We start from the raw sequence: 27,495 nt of genomic DNA, 5'->3' as shown, positions 1-27,495 counted from the left end.
TTTGACAATCTGGGCCTAAGTGATTTATGGAAGAGCAAGAAACTGAGTTTGGGTCTCCTATCCCCAGGCAGGGCCCTGACCCTGGGCTATTCCTCAGGGCTGCGCTCTACCATGCCTCCGTGTGGGGACAGCCCCCCTTCACAGGTGTGCCTTCTGGTGCCTCTGGAGCAGCGGGTCGCTGGCACAGCACTTGCCCAGGTAGGGCCCGTTCCTGGCACAGGCTCCTGGCGGCTGGCGGCAGGGTTTCTCACCCCTGTGGGTGCGCTGGTGCGCCAGGAGGGTGGAGTTCTGGCTGAAGCCCCTCCCGCAGGCAGCGCAGCGGTAGGGTGCCTCCCCGGTGTGGGTGCGCAGGTGCACAAAGAGGGTGGAGCTCTGGGAGAAGCGTTTCCCGCAGCGGGCGCAGGGGTAGGGCCTCTCGCCCGTGTGGACGCGCTGGTGCCGGGTCAGGTTGGAGCTGGCGCTGAAGCGCTTCCCGCAGTCGGTGCAGGCGTAGGGCCTCTCCCCGGTGTGCACGCGCCGGTGCAGGGTCAGGTAGGCGTTGCGGCCAAAGCCCTTCCCACACTCGGGGCAGATGAAGGACTTCCCCTCCTCCTCTGGGGCAGAGGGCAGCTCTCCGGCGTGGGTGCGCTGGTGCCGGGCGAAGTTGGACCGCTCGTGGAAACCCTTCCCGCAGTGGGGACAGGTGTGGGGCTTCTCCTGGCGATGGGTGCGGCGGTGCCGGGCCAGCGTGGAGCCCTCCCGGAAGCTCTTCCCACACTCGGGGCACCGGTGCGGCTTCTCCCCTGTGTGGGAGCGCAGGTGCTGCATCAGGTGGGAGCTCTGGCCAAAGCGCTTCCCGCATGCGTCGCAGGCATAGGGGCGCTCCCCTGTGTGGATGCGCCGGTGGGTGGCCAGGGCTGAGCGGACGGGGAAGCCTTTCCCGCACTCGGGGCACTGGTGGGGACGCTCGCCGTGGGACCGGCGGTGCTTGCTGAGGTCTGAGCCACGCCGGAAGCCTTTCCCGCACTCGCTGCACACATTGGGCCGCTCCCTGGCCTGGCCCTGACTCTCCACAGCTCCGCCACAGGGAGGGGATGGGCCCCTGGTGGGGTGCTGCCCAGAGCCTGGCTCACACTCCGACTCTGAGGGCGAGTTTCTCTGCTGCCTTCCTGAACTGCCCTCAGTCACACAGGCTGCTCCCTGACCAGGGCTCTGCACCTGCAGCTGCGCAGGGGTGTCCTGTTGCGGCCTCTCCTCCTCCTTCCTCGCCATCCCCTCAGCAGCTGCAATTGAGAGAATCCAGAGACGAGTCAGTGTCTCTGCAGGCAGCAAGGGAACGTGGGGAATGGGGATGCTAAAGGGAGTGTCACAAAGGAATTGAGAGGGTCAAAAATCAGAAGCTGATTCCCCAAACCCTCCATTCTCCCAGAGGAGAGAGAGCAGGGCCAGGCCTGCCCCCGCAGCCCGTCTGAGCAAGCATGGGAAGGGATCTCCAGCCAGGGTGGGCGGGAAGAGCTGAGTTGAGTCCGCCATGAGGATATGACCTGCTGGGGACAATCCTGACCTGGATGAGATGAGACAGAACTGGGGGAGCTCCCAAGGGCTTGGATGGTTTCCAAGTTAGTTTAACTAAATCCTCACCTCTGTGGCTGTGTCTTGGGACCTCCCTGTCCTCAGAGCCCTGGGGATCTGGTACCCACGGCTCCTCCCCTCCTTCCAGCTGGGAGATCACACGGGGTTTGGGAACGGGAAACCCTGCTCAGGGGTAGAAAATGGGAAGAGGTTGAGGCTGGTATTCACGTTGTGCTTTTCATGCAGGCAGTTCTCTGCTTTCATATCAGCCCCTTTCTTTGCTGGGCGAGGGGGTGCTTGAGACAAAGCGACTGGAAAATATTCATGGAGACCCACTCTGTGGGTTCACACATCCGGTGGCAGACAAATGGGGTCCTCTGCAGTCCACTTAAGGCTCCCCGGTTTGTACACACACACACGTGTCCCTGGGGTGTAAAAATCCACCTGCCCATTTCACGGTGTAACAGGACAGTGGACTGACTTTTTAAGGTGTACGATGGGAACCCGGTCAGCCCAGCTCAGTTCCAGGATCCTTGGTCAAAAGACCAAGTCACTGAACTGGAGGAGCAGCCAGGAATTAATAATGAAGCAACTGCTGACCTTAGCTTTACCGCCTGAGGCTGGAGTGGTACAAGTAGCTCCAGACAAGCTTGTGCTCCACTTGCCAGTGATGGGCCAAGATGGCTTCTGGGGGTTCCAGGCAGTTGCCCTCAGATGTCTTTGCCCAAGAGCAGGGCATACTGGGAAATGTAGCTCACTCTGGCAGCTCTGTCAGCAGTGGGCCCTCGTTGTCAAAAAGACTAATGGCATACTGAGCTGCATTAATAGGAGCATTGCCAGCAGATTGAGGGATGTGATCGTTCCCCTCTATTTGGCACCGGTGAGGCCATATCTGGAGTACTGCATGCAGTTTTGGGCCCCCCACTACAAAAAGGATGTGAACAAATTGGAGAGAGTCCAGCGGAACGCAATGAAAATTATTAGGGGCCTGGGGCACATGACTTACAAGAAGAGGCTGATGGAACTGGGCTTATTTAGTCTGCAGAAGAGAAGAGTGAGGGGGGATTTGATAGCAGCCTTCAATTACCTGAAGGGGGGTTCCAAAGAGGATGGAGCTAGGCTGTTCTAAGTGGTGGCAGATGACAGAACAAGGAGTAATGGTCTCAAGTTGCAGTGCGGGAGGTTTAGGTTGGATATTAGGAAAATCTTTTTCACTAGGAGGGTGGTGAAGCACTGGAACGTGTTACCTAGGGAAGTGGTGGAATCTCCTTCCTTTGAAGTTTTTAAGGTCAGGATTGACAAAGCCCTGGCTGGGATGATTTAGTTGGGGATTGGTCCTGCTTTGAGCAGGGGATTGGACTAGATCCCTTCCAACCCTGATATTCTATGATTCTATGAGAGAGGTCCTGGAGGCTAAATTTAGGCTGCTAGTAAGAGATTGAAGTCCAGGTCCTCTCTCTGAAGCTGAAACGCTTCCACAGGAGGGTGGTGAAGCAGTGGAATGGGTTACCTAGGGAGGTGGTGGAATCTCCATCCTTAGAGATTTTTAAAGCCCGGCTTGACAAAGCCCTGGCTGGAATGCTTTAGTTGGGGTTGGTCCTGCTTTGAGCAGGGATTGGACTAGATAACCTCCTGAGTCTTCTTCCAACCCTAATCTTCTATGATTCTCTGTCAATGTTCTAGTGGGCCAAAGCATGCTGGGAAATCAGGGGAAGGACATGAATCCTGCCCTTACTGCAAAGACCTGGAACAGAGCTGGTGGGGAAATTTTTGACACAATGTTTTTTTTTTAAATCAGAAAATGCCAATTTATGGAAACCAATTTCTCAGGTCCAGGATGAAGCCTAGGGTCAGACAGCCTCATCCATTCCAATGGGTAGGGAACGCGGCTGGGATCTAGGTTTGAGTCCGTGGCCAGAATCTAGCAGAGCAGCAAGTTCAGTCTATACCTTCTGCACCCCAGGGAGAGCTCAGATCTTTCTCACTCTTTGCGAACTTCCCCCACTGGAGCTGTTCCACTTTGAATAAGCAATTAAATATTAATTGGGCCGACGCAAGAGAAATTGGTTCCACAGCCTGGGGGTTTAGGCACCCCAGAGGGACTGGTAGAGCCAAGTCTCTGCTCCAGATCAGAGCCTTGCAAACGGGGGAGTCCTGGGAGGGAGCTCTCCAGGTGCAGGAGGAGTGATTAGGTGATCCTGGGGGTGAGTTTGCTGTCAGCTTGTTGTGTGCCTGCTTGATTGATGTTTATAGTGTGGTCTGTTTTGGGGGCTGTGTGCTGAGCCTAGTGGCCTGCTAGGCTAGACTGAGACCTTACTAATGAGGCTCTTGCCAGCCATCCTTTGACCCCTTGACAAGGAGCAAGGCTAATTCAGGGAAAAGAGGGGTTTAAAAAATCTGCTTCTAAGTGACCAGAGGAGCTAGTGAACAGGGGAGTTTTGCAAGCCAACTTGGGGTGTGTGTGTGGGGGGGAAGCCTGAGAGCAAGCTACATCTAACAAACATACTTTAAACTTAGGCCAATAACCCCACTCACACAAACCCCAAAAAAACCCAAAACAAAACCCCCAAAGAATGAATGAACAAACAAACCAACCAATCCTTCAAAAGCAAAAAAGAATGCAGGCAGAAGCCCAGCAGCAGTGTGGGGGCTATCCAGTTTATTGCCCTGAATGAAACATGTACGATTATCTGCCTTGTGGGCGGGTTATGGTGGCATATTTTTGCACTCGGTGAAAAGAGCTCATGGCCCTCAGAGACTGAGTATGGGCTGTGGAGACCAGAGTGACTAAACTGGAGACGCTAAGGGAGACAGAGAGGTAGAATAATAGAATCATAGAATATCGGGGTTGGAAGGGACCTCAGGAGGTCATCTAGTCCAACCCCCTGCTCAAAGCAGGACCGATCCCCAATTAAATCATCCCAGCCAGGGCTTTGTCAAGCCTGACCTTAAAAACCTCTAAGGAAGGAGATTCCACCACCTCCCTAGGTAACGCATTCCAGTGCTTCAACACCCTCCTAGTGAAAAAGTTTTTCCCAATATCCAACGTAAGCCTCCACTACTGCAACTTGAGACCATTATTCCTCGTTCTGTCATCTTCTACCACTGAGAACAGTCTAGATCCATCCTCTTTGGAACCCCCTTTCAGGTAGTTGAAAGCAGCTATCAAATCCCCCCTCATTCTTCTCTTCCGCAGACTAAACAATCCCAGTTCCCTCAGCCTCTCCTCATAAGTCATGTGTTCCAGCCCCCTAATTACAGACAAGACTTTTCAGGACAGAGCAGAACGGTCCCACCCCAAGTCTGACAGCCTCTGTGCTGCTGAGGAGGATGGAAGTCTCGGGGTTAATGGCTATTTGCTAGGATGGGTAAGGAAGTCTTGGGGTTAATGGTTATTAGGCAGGATGGGTAAGGAATGGTGTCCCTAGCCTCTGTTTGTCAAAGGGTGGAGATGGATGGCAGGAGAGAGATCACTTGATCATTACCTGTTAGGTTCACTTCCTCTGGGGCACCTGGCATTGGCCACTGTCGGTAGACAGGATACTGGGCTGGATGGACCTTTGGTCTGACCCAGTATGGCCATTCTTATGTTCTTATGGGGAAGGAGAACATCCAACTGGAGCAGAGGGAAACGATTCCAGATGATGTCATAGTATTCCAGTTATTAGGAAGAGCCAAGTAATTGGAATAGGAGAGTGAATCATTAGAAATATAGGTAGCTGGGTTTGTGATGACTGGGAGAACTGCATGGTGAACTGCCTGCCTGGTGCGAGGGTTGCAGACCTCGCAAGACATCTAGATAGACATGTGTTCAATGCTGGGGAGGAGCTGGTAGTCCATGTAGGTACCAATGACGTAAGGAAGGATAGGAGAGGGCTCCTGCCTCATACTGAGAAAGAGGGACGATCAGCGAGTTATCTCAAGTGCCTATACATAAATGCAAGAAGCCTGGGAAACAAGCAGGGAGAACTGGAAGTCCTGGCACAGTCAAGGAATTATGATGAGATTGGAACAACAGAGACTTGGTGGGATAACTCACATGACTGGAGTACTGTCATGGATGGGTATAAACTGTTCAGGAAGGACAGGCAGGGCAGAAAAGGTGGGGGAGTTGCATTGTATGTAAGAGAGCAGTATGACTGCTCAGAGCTCAAGTATGAAACTGCAGAAAAACCTGAGAGTGTCTGGATTAAGTTTAGAAGTGTGAGCAACAAGGGTGATGTCGTGCTGGGAGTCTGCTATAGACCACGAGACCAGAGGGATGAGGTGGACGAGGCTTTCTTCCGGCAACTCACGGAAGTTACTAGATCGCAGGCCCTGGTTCTCATGGGAGACTTCAAATCACCCTGATATCTGCTGGGAGAGCAATACAGCGGTGCACAGACAACCCAAGAAGTTTTTGTAAAGTGTAGGGGACAATTTCCTGGTGCAAGTGCTGGAGGAACCAACTAGGGGCAGAGCTCTTCTTGACCCGCTGCTCACAAACTGGGAAGAATTAGTAGGGGAAGCAAAAGTGGATGGGAATCTGGGAGGCAGTGACCATGAGATGGTCGAGTTCAGAATCCTGACAAGGAAGAAAGGAGAGCAATAGAATACGAACTCTGGACTTCAGAAAGGCAGACTTTGATTCCCTCAGGGAACTGATGGGCAGGATCCCCTGGGAGAACAACAATAGGGGGAAAGGAGTTCAGGAGAGCTGGCTGTATTTTAAAGAATCCTTATTGAGGTTACAGGAACAAACCATCCCGATGTGTAGAAAGAATAGTAAATATGGCAGGCGACCAGCTTGGCTTAACAGTGAAATCCTTGCTGATCTTAAACACAAAAAAGAGGTTTATATGAAGTGGAAGCTTAGACAAATGACCAGGGAGGAGTATAAAAATATTGCTCAGGCATGCAGGAGTGAAATCAGGAAGGCCACATCACACTTGGAGTTGCAGCTAGGGATTTTAAGAGTAACAAGAAGGGTTTCTTCAGGTATGTTAGCAACAAGAAGAAAGTCAAGGGAGGCAACCTAGTGATGGAGGATGTGGAAAAAGCTAATGTACTCAATGCTTTTTTTTGCCTCTGTCTTCACGAACAAGGTCAGCTCCCAGACTACTGCACTGGGCAGCACAGCATGGGGAGGAGGTGACCAGCCCTCTGTGGAGAAAGAAGTGGTTTGGGACTATTTAGAAAAACTGGACGAGCACAAGTCCATAGGGCTGGAAGCGCTGCATCCAAGAGTGCTAAAGAAGTTGGCAGATGTGATTGCAGAGCCATTGGCCATTGTCTTTGAAAACTCATGGCAATCGGCGGGAGGTCCCAGATGACTGGAAAAAGGCTAATGTAATGCCCATCTTTAAAAAAGGGATGAAGGAGCATCCAGTGAACTACAGGCCAGTCAGCCTCACCTCAGTCCCTGGAAAAATCATGGAGCAGGTCGTCAAGGAATCAATTCTGAAGCACTTAGCGGAGAGGAAAGTGATCAGGAACAGTCAGCATGGATTCACCAAGGGCAAGTCATGCCTGACTAATCTAATTGCCTTCTATGCCTTCTAATATGCCTGTCTCTGTGGATGAGGGGAAAGCAGTGGATGTGTTATTCCTTGACTTTAGCGAAGCTTTTGACACAGTCTCCCACAGTATTCTTGCCAGCAAGTTAAAGAAGTATGGGCTGGATGAATGGACTAGAAGGTGGATAGAAAGTTGGCTAGATCATCGGGCTCAAAGGGTAGTGATCAATGGCTCCATGTCTACTTGGCAGCCGGTATCAAGTGGGGTGCCCAAGGGTCGGTCCTGGGGCTGGTTTTGTTCAATATCTTCATTAATGATCTGGAGGATGGCGTGAATTGCAGCCTCAGCAAGTTTGCAGATGACACTAAAGTGGGAGGAGTGGTAGATATGCTGGAGGGTAGGGATAGGATACAGAGGGACCTAGACAAATTAGAGGATTGGGCCAAAAGAAATCTGATGAGGTTGAACAAGGACAAGTGCAGATTCCTGCACTTAGGACGGAAGAATCCCATGGACCGCTACAGACTAGGGACCGAATGGCTCGGCAGCAGTTCTGCAGAAAAGGACCTAGGGATTACAGTGGACGAGAAGCTGGATATGAGTCAACAGTGTGCCCTTGTTGCCAAGAAGGCCAATGGCATTTTGGGTTGTATAAGCAGGGGCATTACCAGCAGATCAAGGGACGTGATCGTTCCCCTCTATTTGACATTGCTGAGGCCTGATCTGGAGTACTGTGTCCAGTTTTGAGTCCCACACTACAAGAAGGACCTAGTAAAGAGGAGAAGATATAAAGTACTGTACATGTAGGAAGCGGAAAAAAAAAAAAAAAAAAAAGAGTTCAAAGAAAAAGAATCCATCACCGTTACATCACAGAAAGGCAGACAACTAAATATTGCTTGTGTACAAATGCCAGAAGACTACATACTAAGAGGGGTGAACTTGAGTGCTTGGTATTAAATGAGGATATTGATATAATAGCCACCACAGAAATTTGATTGAATGATGATAACCAGTGGGACACGGGAACACCAGGGTACAAAATAGGGTGTGATGAGGAATGACAGAGAAGGTCTCACTGGTGGGGGAGTGACACTACAGGTGAAAGAAAGCATAGAGCCAAAAAAGCAAAAATCTTAAAAGAATCAAACCATACCATAGAATTTCCACATATAGAAATTCCATAGTTGAATAATAAGAGTGTAGCAGTAGGGATATACTACCGACCACCTGACCAGGATGGTAATGATGACTGTGAAATGCTCAGGGAGATTAGAGAGGTCACAAAAACAGAACACCCAATCATAATGAGGGATTTCAACTACCCCGTTTTGACTGGGTATGTCCCCTCAGGATGGGAGGCAGAGATAAATTTCTAGACACCATGAATGGATGCTTCTTGAAGGAACTAGTCCTGAAACCCACAAGGGGAGAGGCAATTCTTGATTTAGTTCTAAATGACACACAGGATCTGGTCCAAGAGGTGAATATAGCTGAACTGCTTGGTAATAGTGACCGCAATGCAGTTAAATTTAACACCCTTGCACAGGGATGGATTAGGGTTTTGTGGGGCCCTGGACCAGAACAAGTGGGGGTCCCTCCCCACCCCTTCCGTGCTCCTGCCAGGGAGTAGGGTTGGAGACTGGAGGATAGCTAATGTAACATTTATTTTTTTAAAAGGCTCCAAAGGCAGTACTGGCAAATACAGGCTTGTAAGCCTATTAGGTAAATTGGTAGAAACTATAGTAAAGAACAGATCAGACACATAGATGAATACAATAAGCTGGGGAAGAGACAACATGGCTTTTGTAAAGGCAAATTGTGCCTCACCCATTCATTAGAATTCCTCGAAGGCATCAACAAAAATGTGGACAAGGGTGATCCAGTTGATACAGTGTATGTGGACTTTCAGAAAGCCTTTAACAAGGTCCCTCACCAAAGGCTCTTAAGCAAATTAAGCTGTCATGGGATAAGAGGGAAGGTCCTCTCATGGATCAGTAATTGGTTAATACAGGAAACAAGGGTAGGAATACATGTCAGTTTTCAGAATGGAAACAGGTAAATAGTGGGGTCCCCAGGGATCTGTACTGGGACCTGTGCTGTTCAATACATTCATAAATGATCTGGAAAAGTGAATAAACAGGGAAGGGGCAAAGTTTGCAGACAATACTCAAGATTGTTAAGTGCAAAGTTGACTGTGAAGAGCTACAAAGGGCTTTCACAAAATTGGGTGACTGGGCAACAAAATGGCAGATGAAACTCAATATTGATAAGTGCGAAGTAATTCATATTGGAAAACATAATCCCAACTACACATACAAAATAATCGAGTTTAAATTAGCTGTTACCACTCAGGAAAGAGATCTTGAAGTTACTGTAGATAGATCTCTGAAAACATCTGCTCAAAGTGCAGCAGTAAGCAAAAAAAGCTAAAAGAATGTTAGCAATCATTAGGAGAGGGATACATAATAAAACAGAAAATATCATAATGCCACTATATAAATCCACACCTTGAATACTGCATGCAGGTCTGGTTGCCCCATTTCAAAGAAGTTATATTAGAATTGGAAAAAGTACAGAGAAGGGCAACAAAAATGATTAGGGGTGTGGAACAGCTTCCATACAATGAAAGATTAAAAACACTGAAACTGTTTATCTTAGAAAAGAGATGACTAACAGGGGATATGATAAAGGTTTACAAAATCATGAATGGTTTGGAGAAAATGAATAGGGAAATGTTATTTACTCCTTCACACAACACAAGACCCAGGGATCACCCAATGAAATTAAAGGCAGCAGGTTTACAACAAACACAAACACACAGTCAACCTGCAGAACTCGTTGCCAGGGCATGTTGTGAAGGCCAAAACTATAACTGTGTTCAAAAAAGAGTTAGATAAGTTCCTGGAGGATAGGTCCATCAGTGGCTATTGGCCAAGATGGTCAGGGATTCAACCCAATGCTCTGGATGTCCCTAAACCTCTGACTGCTAGAAGTTGGGGCTGGATGACAGGGGATGGATCACTCGATAATTGCCTGTTCTGTTCATTCTCTCTTGAGCGTCTGGCAGTGGCCACGGTTGGAAGATAGGATACTGGACTAGATGCACCATTGGTCTGACACATTGTGGCCATTCTAGTATTCTTATATAACTGGGTCTACCACTTCCCAGATGAGTTTCCTAATGCCTGGGCTTCTAGCTATTCTAGGTGGATCTCTCTGCAACAGAATTTCAAAAGGTCTCATTTTTTGTCTTGATGCGGGTGGGTCAAAAAAGAAAAAAACTCCCAAACCCTTTGAAATCTCAAAATTTTCACAAGATGGGAAAACGATTTCTCATCTAGCTCTACCTGAAAGGTCTACAAGCACCTACCTACATGGGCAGGAGATTTCATGTAGCAGTCAGGTCTTTAATTTAGTAGGCAAAAATAGTGACAAGGTCCAAAGCTGGAAGCTGAATCTAGATAAATTCAAGCTAGAAATAAGGTGCACAGGCTTAACTGTGAGAGGGATTAACTACTGGAACAATTTACCAAGGGACAGGGCGTGTTCTCCATCATTTGGAGATTTCAAGTCAGGACCAGATGTCTTTCTAAAAAATACCCTCCAGTTCAACCACAAGATATTGGGAATCTCTGGGAAAATTCGCTGGCCTGTGTGATGCAGGTCAGACAAGATGGTTATTGTAGTCTCTTCTTTATGAAGCTCTGAAGCAGGCTGTGCTGATGACCTCCCCTGAACACTGACAACTAATAAACACACTCTTTTGTGTTGTTTTAAGGCAGGCATCTCTACAATTACTAAGAGGCTAGGAAGAAATATTATCACCTTGAATTGAAATAAATTGTGTGAGGGGGAACTCTATTTTCTTTACAGATCCCACAGATGTGCCTTGTCTCTGTGTGCGTCAACACCTGTCATAGTAGATTTTCAGGCTGTAAACTCCTCGGGTCACAGACAGTCATTTACTATATGTTTGTACAGTGCTTAGCAGAATGGGGCCCTGGCCTCTTGGGCCTCTGCGCACTACTGCAAGCTAAATACTCACAGTATTAATAATGGTTAAGAAGAGGGTTTAAACCACTATCAGGAATTTGGGGGAATAAAGCAAGTGTGTCCCTGTTCAAATCACTAGAGATATTAAGAGAAGAATCCCTGGTGGGTCCCAGAATCTTCTGGCCCATGAGAAGAGATGTGGAGGATGTCTCTCATATGGGATCTGGGGACTATGAAATGTATCCCTAAGATGTGGGGTCTCTTAAGCACCTGCATTGGCTTCTGCTCAGGGTTCCTTCCCTGCTCCCTTATAAGAACAGAAGACTGGAAGAGGCCCCCATGGTCACAAGCTGTACCCGAGGGGACAGGAATCCTTACCCAGTGAAGCCACAGTCTCATAATTCTCCTGCATGACGTCCCTGTAGAGGGCTCTCTGACCTGGGACCAGCAGAGCCCACTGCTCCTTGGTGAAATACACAGCCACCTCCTCGAAGGTCACCGGCTCCTGGAATACCAAGAATCCCCCATTCAGAGCTTCCTGTGCCAGCCACAGTCCCACCAGCTCAGTCACGGGAGACCTGGTTGAGCCCTCTGCTGAATTCTGCCCTGCAGGGATCGGTGTAGTTCCCATGAATCCTAGCTTAGAGTTAGAATCACCTTCCAAAAGGCCCTCACCCCACTTTCCTTGTACCCCACAGACTGTTGATGGTTCTGTCCCTGCTTTCATTACTCCCAGAAGCATCACCGGAGTGGGACAGAAAACAGGATTTTTTTTTTTTGGGGTAAAAATTCAAATACTAAAAAAAATATTGGACAAAACCTCAACTAGTTCAATTCCAAAAGGCAGGTCAAAAAACCATTCCCGCACCCACCTACCCCTGTGGAAAATGGTATCCAAAGCCAGAAATATTTTGATTTGGAAATGCTGCCCTGGTGCTTCATGGGAGTTGTAGTCTGGGGGCCTCAAAGCTGCCATCCTCAGTAGGGTTCCCTGATTGCACTATGTGGCTCAGATAGTCCTAGACGTAACTGTGCTGGTCTCTACTACCAAAGAGCAGTGGGGCCAAAACAGGACCTGTAGCAGAAATGAGAAGTTCCTTCAGAAACTCCCAGCAGCCCCTACCCATAAGGGAGTTTAAATATGGCTTCAGGACCGTCAGGGGCTTGGTTCACCTTCCACATCACAGGAGGATTCCCAACCCTCCAGGACAGATTTGTATCCAAAGCATGAGGGCCTGTTTGACCCCAGCCTTTCACTGCCTTCTTCTCTTTTCCATGAACTCCAATACAAATGCCCTACCTGAGCCAGCCTTGCTCCAGCCATGTCCCTGCCCCATGCCCCAGGAGGGTAGTGCAGTCTGGAATGGACCGGATGTGGTTCTTCAGCCTGTCAGGGCGAGAAAATGGGGCAGGTTTCAGAAGGGGCTTTAGGCCATTTCACACCCTGATTCCCAGCAGGCCTTTTCCCTGTGGACAGACGCTCATGACTCAGTGGTGGCGGGAAAAGGCTTTGTTGCTTCATGCTAGTGCAGACTCGGCTCCCTGCACCAGGACCAACCCCACTACAACATTTCAACCCCCCACTCGCCCCAATACCAGCGTCTCTGAACCAAATACTAGAAAAGAGATGAAAGGAGCCACTTTGGGGGATCCCCCTGACACTGTCCCCAGAGCAGCACATTCTCCCAGCAGAGGCAGGAACTGGCTTTTCCTCTTCCTGCTCCTCACCTTGTCCCAGGAAAGTCAATCTGCCCAGGGTGCTGCAGGGAATGGGGCTGGGCAGGGCTGGGAGCCGGGAACCTCCCTCCCCACTGACTACTCCTGCTGCCCCTGCCAGTCTCTGCCCATCTCCCTCCTGCCCCCTCCCCTCGGGCTGGGAGACTCGGTCCCTGGCCCGGTCGCTCTCCCGGCGCTGGCTCGGCTCCTGCAGGCGCTCAGGGGGGCAGAGGCGGGGGGGGGGGGGGGGCACCAGCAGCAGCTCCGGGACTCGCAGACCCCCGCCTCCCCCCGGGAGCAGAGCTGGGGCGAGGAGGAGCCGTTGGTGCAGAGTCACTTTCCTGCCCAGCCCCAGCCCTTCCCCCGGGTCTCCCCCCTCACCTGCAGGCTCCGGCTCAGGGGCTGGTGTCAGCAGAGCCCGGGGCTGGTTCGAGCCTCCGGAGAAAGTCCCCCCAGGCTGGGCACGGCGGGGGGGGTTGTCTCTCTCCCGGCTAGGGAGCAGTGGCTGCTCAGCCCCGGCTCCCCTACATGACAATGGAGGGGTCACTAATGTCTCACCCCGGAAGCTCAATTGCTGATATCCTGATCTGAGCGCAGAAAGAGCAGCCCTCTCCCACAGCTTTATCCAGAGCCCTCCTGTGGCAACAGCTAATTTCTACACTAGAGATAGATTTGCGCAGACCTCCTCCTGGGGATGCAGTTTATACAAGCAAAGATGTGCTTTTGCTAGCAGAGCTTAATCCAGGTGCTGCCCAAGCAAAATAAGCTGCAGGGACACAGCTGAAGCACTGTGATGCTTATATAACTGTGTCTGCACTGCAGAAAATCACTAAGTCTGTACTATAGAAAGTCACTAAGAAAATCACCCCCCTAGGTGTAGTTTAGACCTGGGCTTTAAAACCTCAGGGCTAGTCTCCAGTGCTTAATTTGTGCCAGGGCTTGCCAGTGCTGAGCCCTGGCACCTGTGGGCTTGACAGTTCATAGCTCCAGCACCTCTGGTCTTGCTGCATCAGTTATTAATTTAAAAAAAGTGCTTGTGCCCTGGCACCTCTTTCATTACAAATTAAGCACTGCTAGTCTCCCCCAGTGTCACTGGGTATTGTAACATTCATTAAACATGTCTCTGCTAGCAGCAGCTCTCACAGACAGAGGGCATGTTCCAGCAGCCTCTGTGTCTCCCATCCCAGTGAAGGTTTTGATCTGGTGGAACTGTCCCTCATGCATGTTGTCATAAATATAAAGGAAAGGGTAAACACCTTTAAAATCCCTTCTGGCCAGAGGAAAAATCCTCTCACCTGTAAAGGGTTAAGAAGCTAGGATAACCTCGCTGGCACCTGACCAAAATGACCAATGAGGAGACAAGATAATTTCAAAAGCTGTGGGGAGGGAAAAACAAAAAGTCTGTCTGTGTTATGCTTTTGCTGGGGACAGAACAGGAATGGAGTCTTAGAATTTAGTAAGTAATCTAGCTAGGTATGCATTAGATTATGATTTCTTTAAATGGCTGAGAAATTAAGTTGTTAGGTTTCAGAGTAGCAGCCATCTTAGTCTGTATTTGCAAAAAGAAAAGGAGTACTTGTGGTACCTTAGAGACTAACCAGTCTATTTGAGCATAAGCTTTTGTGAGCTACAGCTCACTTCATTGGATGCATAAAGTGGAAAGTACAGTGAGGAGATTTTATACATACACACAGACCATGAAAAAATATACATTGTAAGGAGAGTGATCACTTAAGATGAGCTATTACCAGCAGGAGGGGGGCAGGGGAGAGAAAACCTTTTGAAGTGATAATCAAGGTGGGCCATTTCCAGGAGTTAACAAGAATGTCTGAGGAACGGGGGGGGGGGAATAAACAAGGGGAAATAGTTTCACTTAGTATAATGACTCAACCACTCCCAGTCTCTATTCAAGCCTAAGTTAATTGTATCCAATTTGCAAATTAATTCCAATTCAGCAGTCTCTCGTTGGAGTCTGTTTTTGAAGTTTTTTTGTTGAAGGATAGTCACTTTGAGATCAGAAATCGAGTGTCCAGAGAGATTGAAGTGTTCTCCGACTGGTTTATGAATGTTATAATTCTTGACATCTGATTTGTATCCATTTATTCTTTTACGTAGAGACTGTCCAGTCTGACCAATGTACATGGCAGAGGGGCATTGCTGGCGCATGATGGCATATATCACATTGGTAGAAGTGCAGGTGAACGAGCCTCTGATAGTGTGGCTGATGTGATTAGGCCCTATGACGGTGTCCCCTGAACAGATATGTGGGCACAGTTGGCAAAGGGCTTTGTTGCAAGGATAGGTTCCTGGGTGAGTGGTTCTGTTGTGTGGTATGTGGTTGCTGGTAAGTATTTGCTTCAGGTTGGGGGGCTGTCTGTAGGCAAGGACTAGCCTGTCTCCCAAGATTTGTGAGAGTGATGGGTCGTCCTTCAGGATAGGTTGTAGATCCTTGATAATGCGTTGGAGAGGTTTTAGTTGGGGGCTGAAGGTGACGGCTAGTGGCGTTCTGTTGTTTTCTTTGTTAGGCCTGTCCTGTAGTAGGTGGCTTCTGGGTACTCTTCTGGCTCTGTCAATCTGTTTCTTCACTTCAGCAGGTGGCTACTGTAGTTGTAAGAATGCTTGACAGAGATCTTGTATGTGTTTGTCTCTGTCTGAGGGGTTGGAGCAAATGCGGTTGTATCGTAGAGCTTGGCTGTAGACAATGGATCGTGTGGTGTGGTCTGAGTGAAAGCTGGAGGTATGTAGGTAGGAATAGCGGTCAGTAGGTTTCCGGTATAGGGTGATGTTTATGTGACCATTTCTTATTAGCACTGTAGTGTCCAGGAAGTGGATCTCTTGTGTGGACTGGTCCAGGTTGAGGTTGATGGTGGGATGGAAATTGTTGAAATCGTGGTGGAATTCCTCAAGGGCTTCTTTTCCATGGGTCTAGATGATAAACGCATTATCAAAGATCTGCAACCTATCCTGAAGGACGACCCATCACTCTCACAAATCTTGGGAGACAGGCCAGTCCTTGCCTACAGACAGCCCCCCAACAATAGACTGCTGAATTGGAATTAATTTGCAAATTGGATACAATTAACTTAGGCTTGAATAGAGACTGGGAGTGGCTAAGTCATTATACTAAGTGAAACTACTTCCCCTTGTTTATTCCTTCCCCCCCACCCCCCACTGTTCTTCAGATGTTCTTGTTAACTCCTGGAAATGTGCTGGAAATGGCCCACCTTGATTATCACTTCAAAAGGTTTTCTCTCCCCCCACCCCACTCTCCTGCTGATAATAGCTCATCTTAAGTGATCACTCTCCTTACAATGTATATTTTTTCATGGTCCATGTGTATGTATAAAATCTCCTCACTGTACTTTCCACTTTATGCATCCGATGAAGTGAGCTGTAGCTCACGAAAGCTTATGCTCAAATAAATTGGTTAGTCTCTAAGGTACCACAAGTACTCCTTTTCTTTTTGAAATTAAGTTGTGTTGAATAGAATGAATATTCCTGTCTGTGTGTCTTTCTGTAACTTAAGGTTTTGCCTAGAGGGATTCTCTATGTTTTGAATCAAATTACCCTGTAAGGTATTTACCATTCTGATTTTACAGAAATGATTCTTTTTTACTTTTTACTTCTTCTATTAAAATCCTTCTTTTCAGAAACTGAATGCTTTTTCATTGTTCTTAAGATCCAAGGGTTTGGGTCCGTGGTCACCTACGCAAATTGGTGAGGATTTTTACCAAACCTTCCCCAGGAAGTGGGGTGCAAGGGTTGGGAGGATTTTGGGGGGGAAGACTTTTTCCAAACAATGCTTTCCTAATAAAAATAAACCCAGATAAACGTTTGGTGGTGGCAGTGGAAGTCCAAGGGCAAAGGGTAAAATAGTTTGTACCTTCGGGAAGTTTTAACCTAAGCTGGTAAAAGTAAGCTTAGGAGGTTTTCATGCAGGTCCCCACATCTGTACCCTAGAGTTCAGAGTGGCAGAGCGGTAGGATCAATTTGAAATCATTTTGAGATCTATTTGAGATTTTTTTGAACCAGAAACACAGATTTAAAAGGGATTTTTTTTTTCCTTTGGGCTGCTAGAAAGCAAGTTTCCCAACTGGAAATAGTCGGAGGTTTTTTGCTTTGCTTTGGGGCCAGAGCAGAGACAAAAGGGAATTGCCTTTGTGAGCTGCAGTTTCTCTTCCTAAAGGCAGAGTAGTTGACCTCCTGCAGGGAAATTCACAAGTCTTCACAGACCTGAAGCTTTTTTTTTTTTTCTCCTAAGAACAACTAGAGGGGTTTTCTACCTATTTGCCTGGAGCCAAAGGTGTTAGGGTTTCAGGGGTTTTTTTTCTGAATTTTTTTTATTGTTGTTGGGTTTGTTTTGTTTTTTTTATTATTTTTCTGTAGGCTGACAATCCCTATCAGAGAATAGCACAGCAAAATTTTAAAAGTCAAGTTTTTTTTTTGTTTCTTTCCTGTGTAACTCTCGGGTGTAAAGTTAGTTAAAAACAGAGAGGTTAGGATGACAGACTCCACGGTTCAACAAAAGCTGGAATTAGCCAGATTTGAGGCTGAGGAAAAACAAAAGGAATATGAAAGACAGACAGAACTCATGCGGATAGAGATGGATATACATGCGGCCAGGGAAAAAGAAATGGAGGCTGCCCACAGGAGGGAAATGGAGGCAAGGGCCAAAGAACTGGAGGAGAAGGAAAACGAGAGGAAGCATGCACTGGAGATGGAGAAGGCAAGGGCTCAGCAGAATATACCAACAAGCCCTAGCAATCCTTCTCCAGGTACCACTTCCCATCCCAGAAAGTTCCCCACCTACAAGGCAGGCGATGATACCGAGGCCTTCTTAGAAAACTTCGAAAGGGCCTGCCTTGGGTACAGCATCCCTACAGACCAATATGTGGTAGAACTGAGGCCGCAGCTCAGTGGACCCTTAGCTGAGGTAGCAGCTGAAATGCCTAAGGCACAAATGAACCAGTATGAACTGTTTAAAACCAAGGCGAGAGTCAGAATGGGGCTAACACCCGAGCATTCCCGTCGGCGATTCAGAGCCCTAAGGTAGAAACCAGACGTGTCATTTACCTGACATGCCTACCACATTGTGAAACATTGGGATGCCTGGATATCTGGAGCAAGTGTTCAATCTCCAGTAGATTTGCCCTTCCTAATGCAAATGGAACAGATCTTAGAGGGTGTTCCTAAGGAAATAGAAAGGTACATCCTAGATAGGAAACCTAAAACTGTAATCAAGGCGGGGGAGATTGGAGCCAAATGGGTGGAGGTGGCAGAGAAGAAAAAAACTGGTCGCAGTTGGAGTGGATACCAGAAGGGACAACCTCAGACCACACCCTATTACCGGGGGCCGCCCCAGGCCACACCTACCCCCGAAGGAACCCTCCAGCCACCTTGTCGTCCTGCCACCCCGTTCTCCAGGAACCCACCTCGCCCCAGTGACCCGTCAGCTGGACGATGTTTTAAATGTAACGAGCCGGGACATGTAAAGGCCAACTGCCCCAAGAACCCCAAGAGATTACAGTTCATTGCACCGGAATCACACCAGAGGTCCTCAGGCCCAGATACCCTCAGAGCAGAGGGAAACTGTGAGAGTGGGCGGGAAGAAGGTCACTGCATGGAGGGACACTGGAGCACAAGTGTCGGCTATCCATGCTTCCTTAGTGGACCCCAAGTTAATCAACCCGGAGATCCAAGTGACCATTCAACCCTTCAAGTCCAACTCTTTCAATTTGCCTACAGCCAAGTTGCCTGTCCAGTACCAGGGCTGGTCAGGAACATGGACTTTTGCAGTCTATGATGATTATCCCATCCCCATGCTGTTGGGGGACATGCAGGTCCCCACATCTGTACCCTAGAGTTCAGAGTGCAGAAGGAACCTTGACACGTGTGCTAGGGTGGAAGGGTGAGTGGGGACAGGGAGTATGGGTATCTGTACCCCACTCTGGACACTGCTGCAGAGAGGGATGGGCAGGGCTGGAGGACTGGAACTTGGGAGAGCAAAATTCCTGCCCAATCCAAAGGTTTTGAATCGCCTGGGATTCTTTGGGGCCTCTGAGATTTCTTGCAGACTTTACTCCCTTGGCTGTACAGACCCTGTCAGAGTCACACTGCGGCACTGGTGTCTCAGATCGACATGCTACTACAAGAGCTCCAAGAATTTAGAATGGTAACATTAATAGCCACTGCATGTTCACTCTGAAACCTAATGACTACAATTCTCCTGCCAATTCTGTTAAGCAATTCCTTGTCTCAGGACTCTTAGCCTCTTATTGACTCACCATTATTTCAAGACAGTGAGAATTAAATCCTTTAGTCAATAATGAATAGGGTGAAGTTAACTGAAGTAAGCCACTCTTCAAATGTGAGGGTTACACTGATTTTACTAAATCATTTCTTTAACCCATTAAGTCAGTGCAAAAGTTGTGTGTGAAGCAGGACTCTGCTCACGTTTTCAAGGTGGTATTTGCACGCACAACAGAGATACTGTGGCCTATACTCACAAAGGTACTTAAATACCTAATCCCCAGTTTTAGGCACCTTAATTCTAACCCCATGCTGCCAGCACTGAATTATTGCCTCAGGTGCCTAACTCCAAGAGAGGGTTCCCTGCAGCCTGGATTTAGGCCCTATCTCCATGGGGGTGGGGGTTGCACACCACTCCTTTCATTGGAATCTCCCACTAGCAATCTTACACGGCTCCCCACAATCTAAGGCACATGACTGTCCCCATTCTTTGAGCCTGAGCACCTACCTCAGGCTTTATGGATACCAGGGGTGTTCCTGTGGCTTTTACAGGCCTAAACGTTAGGCACTGTGACGTTTGGTGTCAAAACACCTATGTCCCTTCATGAATCTAGACTACTTTTGACAAAGGAAATTGGAACTGACATGCTGGAGTCCAGAATGGTAGCTTCAGAGCAGGGCTCATGTCCTGTCCCAATACGAGTGCAACCCAGAGAAGAAAGTAGCATTATTGGGACTGAACAAGATTACAGCTGAGGCAGGGAAGGCCTGGTCTGCACTTAATATGTAGGTTGACATAGTTATGGCATTCAGGGGTGTGAAAAATCCACATCCTTGTGCACTGTACCTATGCCAACCTAACCCTGGCACAGATGCAGGTAGGTCCATGGAAGAATGCTTCCATTAACCCAGCTACTGTCACTTGGAGAGGGAGTGTTCCTACAACAATGGAAAAACCCCTTCCCTTGCTGTGTGCTACGTCTGCACTATTGGGTTATACCAGTGTAACCACAGTGCTGCAGCTATGCCATTTTAATTGCCACCATGTAGACGTGGCCTAGAATGTCCATGAGCTGGACTAAAGATTTTATCTACCCTGAACAAACAGCCATTGTGACCTGTCAGGTTAAGCTGGTGGGTTGGTCTGTGCACTGGTTTCACTGGTTAAGTAACAAGGACCTTCTGTCCTCAACTCAATGGCATTTCTCTGTTGTCTTATGTGTAAGTAACATGACAACTTTTGAAAGTCATATCTGATCAATTCCAAAATTTCAGGGAATGTTCTAGGCATTAATGGACAGAACCCTACTGACTTTTGGGAAAATCAGAAAACTGTAATATCACAGTTGGGTCCCTCAGGATACAGGTGTGTGGCAGTGATGTGAGAGTTAGATTAGGGTTAGTAGCCCCTCTCCCCACTCCATCTAGTCCTCTTTTATTTGGGCTCCTCACCCCCCAACATGGCTTAAATTCTCCAAGAGCCCCAGAGCTTGGGACTTCAGCCAGGGCTGGCTCTAGGTTTTTTGCTGCCTCAAGCAAAAAAATTTTTGGCTGCCCCCTCTTTTCGCTTTTACACGTTTGCACTTTGCAATGTTTTTTTTTTTTTTCTGACTGTTTAAAATTTAAAAAAATTAAAACAGAGAATTTGTAGTGAGTGAAATAAAACAACTTCCTACTAGTGTACTCATTTAATTTTAACAAAATCATAATTACAAACAATTTGGGTTCAACTATACACTGTAATGAAAAACATCAGTGTCTTCTGGTGCGGCCAGTTTCTCGTAAATTAAAAGAATTTATATGAACTGAATTTTTCTGGGTTTTATACTTGTGTAGTCTTTTAATAATTCAGTGAAATCTAAATTTTTTGCAATGGTAGTTTCAACTGAAATTAATGCGAGTCCTGACAAACGATTTTGAGACATGGTGGGCCTCAAATAATTTTTTAGTAATTTCAGTTTTGAGAAACTGCGCTCACCAGAAGCCACTGATACTGGCAATGTTAAAAGAATGTGTACTGCTATAGCAGTGTTTGGAGTGAAAAAATCATTTTTTGCTATAAATTCTAATACTTTTAGAGGAGAAGTTTTAGGACTTATTATCTCAGATAAAGCTATTAATTCATCATACAATTCTACTTCATCAATGTTAGCAGCGTTATCAGAACTGAGTGCTAAATGTAGGTCTTGGCAGTGCTTCATGAGGTCTTCTTTGGAAAACTGATTTTTAATATTTCCAATATCATATAAAAATTCAAAAGTTTCACAATGACCATGCAACTGATAAAATCTTTCTTCAATGGAAGTTATAGCTACATCCAAAATACAATAGAAACATCAGTCTTTACCAGTTAGCGAAGATAATCTTTGGTCGGATTGTTGTTCATAGAATCATAGAATATCAGGGTTGGAAGGGACCTCAGGAGGTCATCTAGTCCAACCCCCTGCTCAAAAGCAGGACCCATCCCCAATTAAATCATCCCAGCCAGGGCTTTGTCAAGCCTGACCTTAAAAACTTCCAAGGAAGGAGATTCCACCACCTCCCTAGGCAACGCATTCCAGTGTTTCACCACCCTCCTAGTGAAAAAGTTTTTCCTAATATCCAACCTAAACCTCCCCCACTGCAACTTGATAAAGATAATCTTTGGTTCGATTGGTTATGTGTGCAAATACCACCTTGAAAATGTGAGCAGAGTCCTTCTTCACATACAGCTTTTGCACTGACTTAATGGGTTAAAACACTGATTTTACTAAATCATTTCAACCCTCACATTTGAAGAGTGGCTTATTTCAGTTAACTTCACCCTATTCATTATTGACTGAAGCTACACTGCAATTGGCCAATCTTAAATCAAAATAAGAATGTCCACAAATGAGTTTGCATTGATTTAACTAAATCATTTTAAATTCACACCTTATGTTAACATGTTAGCACAACTTCCTTCAGTAACCAAGTACAGAGTGTCAAAGATCTGCCAGTTAATCTGTAGGCTTTGATAATTTCCACTCACCATATTTGCCAACTATCCAATAAATAGTCCATTCTGTTGACAAAATGTGAACGTCACTAACAACTGTACCATAAACTTATGACTGTGTTCTCCTTTTCGCCGGTACAGAACCCCACCCACCCCAGAGGTAAGCTGCAAATGAGTATAAACTGGTCACACGTGTTTAGACTGGAACTGAGAAGAAGATTTCTAACCATCAGAGGAGTGAGGTTCTGGAACAGCCTCCCATCATGAGGAGCAGTGGCCAAACAACTTCACTAGTTTTAAGATCGAGCTTGGTACATTTATTAACTGGAGTATATGCTGGGGTTGCCTGTAGTAGTATGGAACTGGACTCAGTGACACGGAGTCACTTCCAGTCCTATGTTCTATTTTATCTATTTTTTTATATAGGTACTGTGCTCCCCCACCATAGAATCTGAGTGCTAATGGTCCCTATGTGCTAATTACTTATGTTAAACAATGTTCCAACTTGCATTTAGCTGTGATGTTCAGAGTACCTTACCCAGCCCTGAAGAAGAGCTCTCTGTGGCTTGAAAGCTTGTCTCTCTCACCAACAGAATTTGGTCCAGTAAAAGATATTACCTCCCACACCTTATCTCTCTAATAACCTTGGACTGACACAGCTACAACTATGCTGCTGTTCAGTAGTGTGTTAAGCATGTTCCTATGCAATAACACAAAGATCCCGCCAGTGCATCACAAACTCCTGAAGTCTATGGCACACCAGTGCTGCCGGAGCTGTCCAGTGGGAGTGTCGTACTGTGGGATAATGTCTTGCAGTTGCGGGGATGTAAGTGGCACTTCCATGAGAGGTGGTTGCAAGAGGGCCGATAGTAGCCTGTATTGTACAATTGTGTTTAAATGTAAGCTCTACCTAATTTTAATAATTGCTGCCCATTTCCCTTTTTTAGTGTTTGGATCCTGAGGTGTGTCCTGCTTTCACACCTTTAATGGGAGGGGAGGTCAATCTAGTTCTTTCCTTTGCTGGTTGTTTCATGGTTAATAAGCCTCCTCTTCGGGAAGGGATTTTTGAACTAGTGAAATCATAGAAGTGTAGGACTGGAAGGGACCTTGAAAGGTCATCTAGTCCAGTCCCCTGCACTCAGAGCAAGACTAAGTATTATCTAGACAATCCCAGACATGTGTTTGTCTAACCTGCTCTTAAAAATCTCCAGTGATGGAGATTCCACAATTTCCCTAGGCAATTTATTCCAGTGTTTAGCCACTGTGACAGTTAGGAAGTTTTTCCGAAGGTCCAACCTAAACCTTTGCTGCAATTGAAGCCCACTGCTTCTTGTCCTATCCTCAGAGGTTAAGGAGAACAATTTTTCTCCCTCCTTCTTGTAACAACCTTTTATGTACTTGAAAACTATCATGTCCCCTCTCAGCCTTCTCTTTTCCAGACTAAACAAGCCCAGTTTTTTCAATCTTTGCTCACAGGTCATGTTTTCTAGACCTTTAATCATTTTTGTTGCTCCTTTCTGGACTTTCTCCAATTTGTCCACATCTTTTCTGAAATGTGGCACTCACAGCTGGACACAATACTCCAGCTGAGGCCTAATCAGCATGGAGTAGAGCAGAAGAATTACTTCTTGTGTCTTGCTTACAACACTCCTGCTAATACATCCCAGAATGATGTTTGCTTTTTTTGCAATAGTGTTACACTGTTGACTCATATTCGACTCATCTTTAGCTTGTGAAAAATGATTCTACACCCAACAGAAAATTTTGGCCAAAACCAGCAATATTTTGAATGGGAAATGTCACCACAGTACCTCATGTGAGTTATAGCGTGGATATCTCATGCCTGAATTGTTCTTTATAGGCCAGGTTCACCTATAAGTCCCATGATGCACCATACTTTTCCCTCTTGGGGTACATCTAAACAGCAGCTGGGGGGGTGCATCCCAGAGCGGGTAGACAGACACGTGCTAGCTCTGCTTAAGCTAGTGCACTAAAATAGCAGCATAGCCAGGGGTAGTCTGGGTCAGTTTGTATTCAGGTGGCTGGCTTGAGCTGCCGCCCTGGCTCATTCTGCAATTTTCACCGTACTAACATGAGCAGAGCTAGCATGTGCTGTCTGCCCAAGTTGGGAAGCATGCTCCCAGCTGCAGTGCAGACATACTCTTAGAGAAGGGAGGTGGTGCATCATGGGAGATGTAATCCAGCTGAGAGCCTGGCCCATAGGGGAGAATCGGGACAGGAGGAAGACAACCGAACTATAACTCCCATGAGGCAATGTAGCAACATTTCCAAAGCAAAATATTTCAGGTTCGGGGCATTCAGTTTTTTTGCCAAGTCCCCTCCCCCCCCCAACCACCAATCGCCCCTCCCCACCCAAAAAAAAAAAAAACAAAAAAACCCAGACACTTGACACTTTTCACAAAAACGGGTCAAATCAACCCGCACAATTTTCCATCAAAAATAGTTTTCATGGGAAAGTTTCAACCCATTCTACAGATGTATAGTGCCTCTCTCCTGCGTGGGATCTAGGCACTGCTGCTTTGCACGGGCATCACTGTAATATGCAATAAAGTGTGGGCTGTCATCACAATGGGAACAGTCACAGGGCAGCCCTCCTTCCTGTGTTTCCGCTGATGTGACACGAGTCCTGAGCTGTGACGGAAGTTTTTCCCGCACTCGGGGCATCCATAGGGCTTCTCTCCGGTGTGGAGTCTCTGGTGGGAAGTCAGTTGTGAGCTCACGGTGAAGCTTTTCCCGCAGTCGGGGCATTTATAGGGTTTTTCTCCTGTGTGGATCCTCTGGTGCCTGATCAGCTGTGAGCTGCAGCTGAAGGTTTTAGCACAGTCCAGGCACTTGTAGGGCTTTTGCTGCATGTGGGATCTCTGATGGACAATGAGATTTGAGCTCCGATTGAAGCTTTTCTCGCAGTCAGGGCATTTATAGGATTTCTCCCCTGTGTGGGTTCTCTGGTGTCTAATGAGCCTGGAGCTGTTCTTGAAACATTTATTGCACTCGAGGCATTTATAGGATCTCTCCCGTGTGTGGGTTTTCTGATGCCTGGTGAGGTGCGAGCTCTCATTGAAACTTTTCCCACACTTGCTGCATTCATAAGGTCTTTCTCCTGTGTGGGTTCTCTGGTGTCTAATAAGGTCAGAGCTGTTCCTGAAACATTTCCCGCACTCAAGGCATTTATAGGGCTTCTCTGCCGTGTGCACTCTCTTGTGAATAACAAGGGTTGAGCTCTGGCCAAAACTCTTTTCACACTCATCACACTTATAGGGTCTCTCTCCTGTGTGGATTTTCTGATGTCTCAGGAGGTAGGAGCTCACGCTGTAGCTTTTCCCACACTCGGGACACTTGTAAGGAAGGTCTCCTGTGTGGGTTCTCTGATGTGCAGAAAGGTTGGAGCTGTGATTAAAGCCTTTCCCGCAGTCAGGGCATTTGTAGGGTCTCTCTCCCGTGTGCAGTCTCTGATGGGTAGCAAGGTTCGAACTCCTGCTGAAGCTTCTCCCACATTCGTCACAGTGATAGGGCCTCTCTCCCGTGTGGATTCTGTGGTGGTCAATAAGGGCTGATCTCCACCGGAAGTTCTTCCCACACTCACTACACGTGTTCGGTGTCTCTCCAGTGGGAATTTCTTGGTGGATGGTTTCCTTGAGCTCTCTCTCCACAGGCTGTTTTCCTTTCTGCCTAAGGGACCTGCGCAGATTCCACCTGTCAGTCCCCTGCTCCAGGCTCTGGGAAACATTCCCTTCAGGATGTCGCAATAACATCCCGGGCAATTCCACTCGCTTGACACCTTCCAGCTGCAGATTCTCTTCCTCATTCTTTCTCGGTGTCCTATCCCCTGCTGGGACAGAGAGAGAATCCAGACAGGAGCCACTCCCTGTACTGGCAGGAATGGGAACCTCTGAAAGAGAACAAGAAATGGGGGAACAAACCAAAGAGGAGCTGATTCAGAAGCTGAATACCTGAGAGGAGAAAGGAGGGGACCGATTCTCTTCTACATCCCATCTGAACACTCAGAGAGAGGGAGAGACTGCCAGCTATTTGTTAGGGTGGGTGGGAAGCTATGATGAGTGACATCTGCCATGAGACTATGACCCCTGATGGGGATAAATCCTGACCTGGGTGAGAAGAGGCAGAACTGGTGGAGCTCATGGACCTTTTGTGGGAATCTCAGATTTTTGCTTCCCTCACTGATGGTTTCTGAGTTGGTTTAACCACCCCTGGGAGCTCCCTTTCCTCAGAGCCCTGGACAGCCAGGACCCACAGCTCTTCCTTTTGCTCTGGCCAGGAGATGATGCTGGGTTTGGGAATGGGAAATCCTACTCAGGGGACAGAAAGCTAGTGGGATCAAACCCACCCTCTGTTTGCTGAGTGGTTGTTAGGGAGGCTATGCCAGGATTTTAACCCCTTTCTTTGCTGGAGGGACATTTAATACAAACAACAAGGGAAATAGTCCCATATCCTCCTGGGAAAGGCAGCATGTGTGGCCCAGATGCTGAGTCACTAAAGTGAGTTTAGGGATCCACACCGACAGGGAATTTGGAGCCAGATTTTTAAAGGTCTTCAGGTGCTTAAAGATGCATACAGGCTCCTTGGGGGATTTTCAGTAGCGCCGAGGCACGTATCTCCATTGTGCTTTGGAAAATCCCACGAGGCAGCTATCTGCATAGTTTGATGTCTAAATACCCTTGAAAACCTGGCCCTGGGGACTTAGGCGGCGCTGACTCATGAGACACGAGTCCATCCCTAAAGTGGCAGAGGGGTCACAGGCCCCACAGGATGGAACGTTCCCTGGGAAGGAGCGGCTGGGAACATGGAGTTTCTCCCACTTGGGAGCCTTACTTATGGGAAAAGCAGCACCATCATTATGTCCATGAATCTCTGGCCCCGCGGGAGAGGTGCAGAGGGGATGGTCTCTCACACATGCGATATGGGACGATAGAGGTGGCTCCCTCTGAAATCTAAGAGGCCAGGGAACACCCATGAACACAACCCAACCCAGATGCTTCTGGACCCCAGCTTGCAGTACCCAAAGGGACAGGAATCCTTACCCAGCAAGGTCACAGTCTCAGAATTCTTCTGCATGACGTCCCTGTACAGAGCTTTCTGACTGGGGTCCCGCAGAGCCCACTGCCCCAGGAAAATACACAGGCACCTCCTTGAAGGTCACTGGCTTCTGAAACAGCAAGGGTCCCTCACTCAGCACATGCAGCCACAGCACAATCTCACAAGTTCAGTCACTGGCTCCCCTTCCTCATCCTCCCTTGCCATCTGCCCTATCACCAGGGCTGTTTCCAGCATCACATTGCCAACAGTTAAATAGATGTTCAAATCTCACCCTCTTTATGGCTCTTGGCAGAGTATGCAGAAACCTCATATTAATTTTCACTGTGTTTCTGGCTATTTAGTTTACCTCAGTTTCAGTTTGCCCACCATGCCAGGCCTGCTAGATGGTACATCAGGGAGCTGGGTATGGCTCATTTTTACACTTCTTATATTCAGGG

General features: G+C 47.5%; 1 protein-coding gene across 1 annotated transcript; it reads right to left on the bottom strand.

Annotated features, from left to right (window-relative positions):
* Positions 1 to 27,106, bottom strand: LOC144273984 (uncharacterized). The gene is made up of 7 exons (XM_077832708.1): positions 27,043 to 27,106; positions 24,514 to 25,892; positions 13,138 to 13,158; positions 12,341 to 12,427; positions 11,419 to 11,545; positions 774 to 1,262; positions 1 to 578 (listed from the first exon to the last, which is right to left on the bottom strand). The coding sequence occupies exons 1-7, from the start codon at positions 27,074 to 27,076 to the stop codon at positions 139 to 141; spliced, it is 2,577 nt and encodes an 858-aa protein (XP_077688834.1). The 5' UTR covers positions 27,077 to 27,106; the 3' UTR covers positions 1 to 138.
* Between the last annotated feature and the right edge of the window lie 389 nt (positions 27,107 to 27,495).

Source organism: Eretmochelys imbricata, chromosome 14, assembly GCF_965152235.1.
Source record: "Eretmochelys imbricata isolate rEreImb1 chromosome 14, rEreImb1.hap1, whole genome shotgun sequence".
NCBI lineage: Eukaryota > Metazoa > Chordata > Testudines > Cheloniidae > Eretmochelys > Eretmochelys imbricata.
The sequence above is the reverse complement of the archived record's forward strand: the minus strand, read 5'-3'. Positions and strand labels throughout refer to the sequence as shown.

What these genes read in the sequence shown, in the direction of transcription:
- LOC144273984 (XM_077832708.1), bottom strand. Translation starts at nt 27,076, where the DNA reads ATGCAGAAGAATTCTGAGACTGTGACCTTGCTGG. An exon ending in TGAGACTGTGACCTTGCTGG is followed by an intron (nt 25,893 to 27,042) that starts GTAAGGATTCCT and finishes GTTCTCTTTCAG; the next exon opens with AGGTTCCCATTCCTGCCAGT. An exon ending in TGAGACTGTGGCTTCACTGG is followed by an intron (nt 1,263 to 11,418) that starts GTAAGGATTCCT and finishes TCTCAATTGCAG; the next exon opens with CTGCTGAGGGGATGGCGAGG.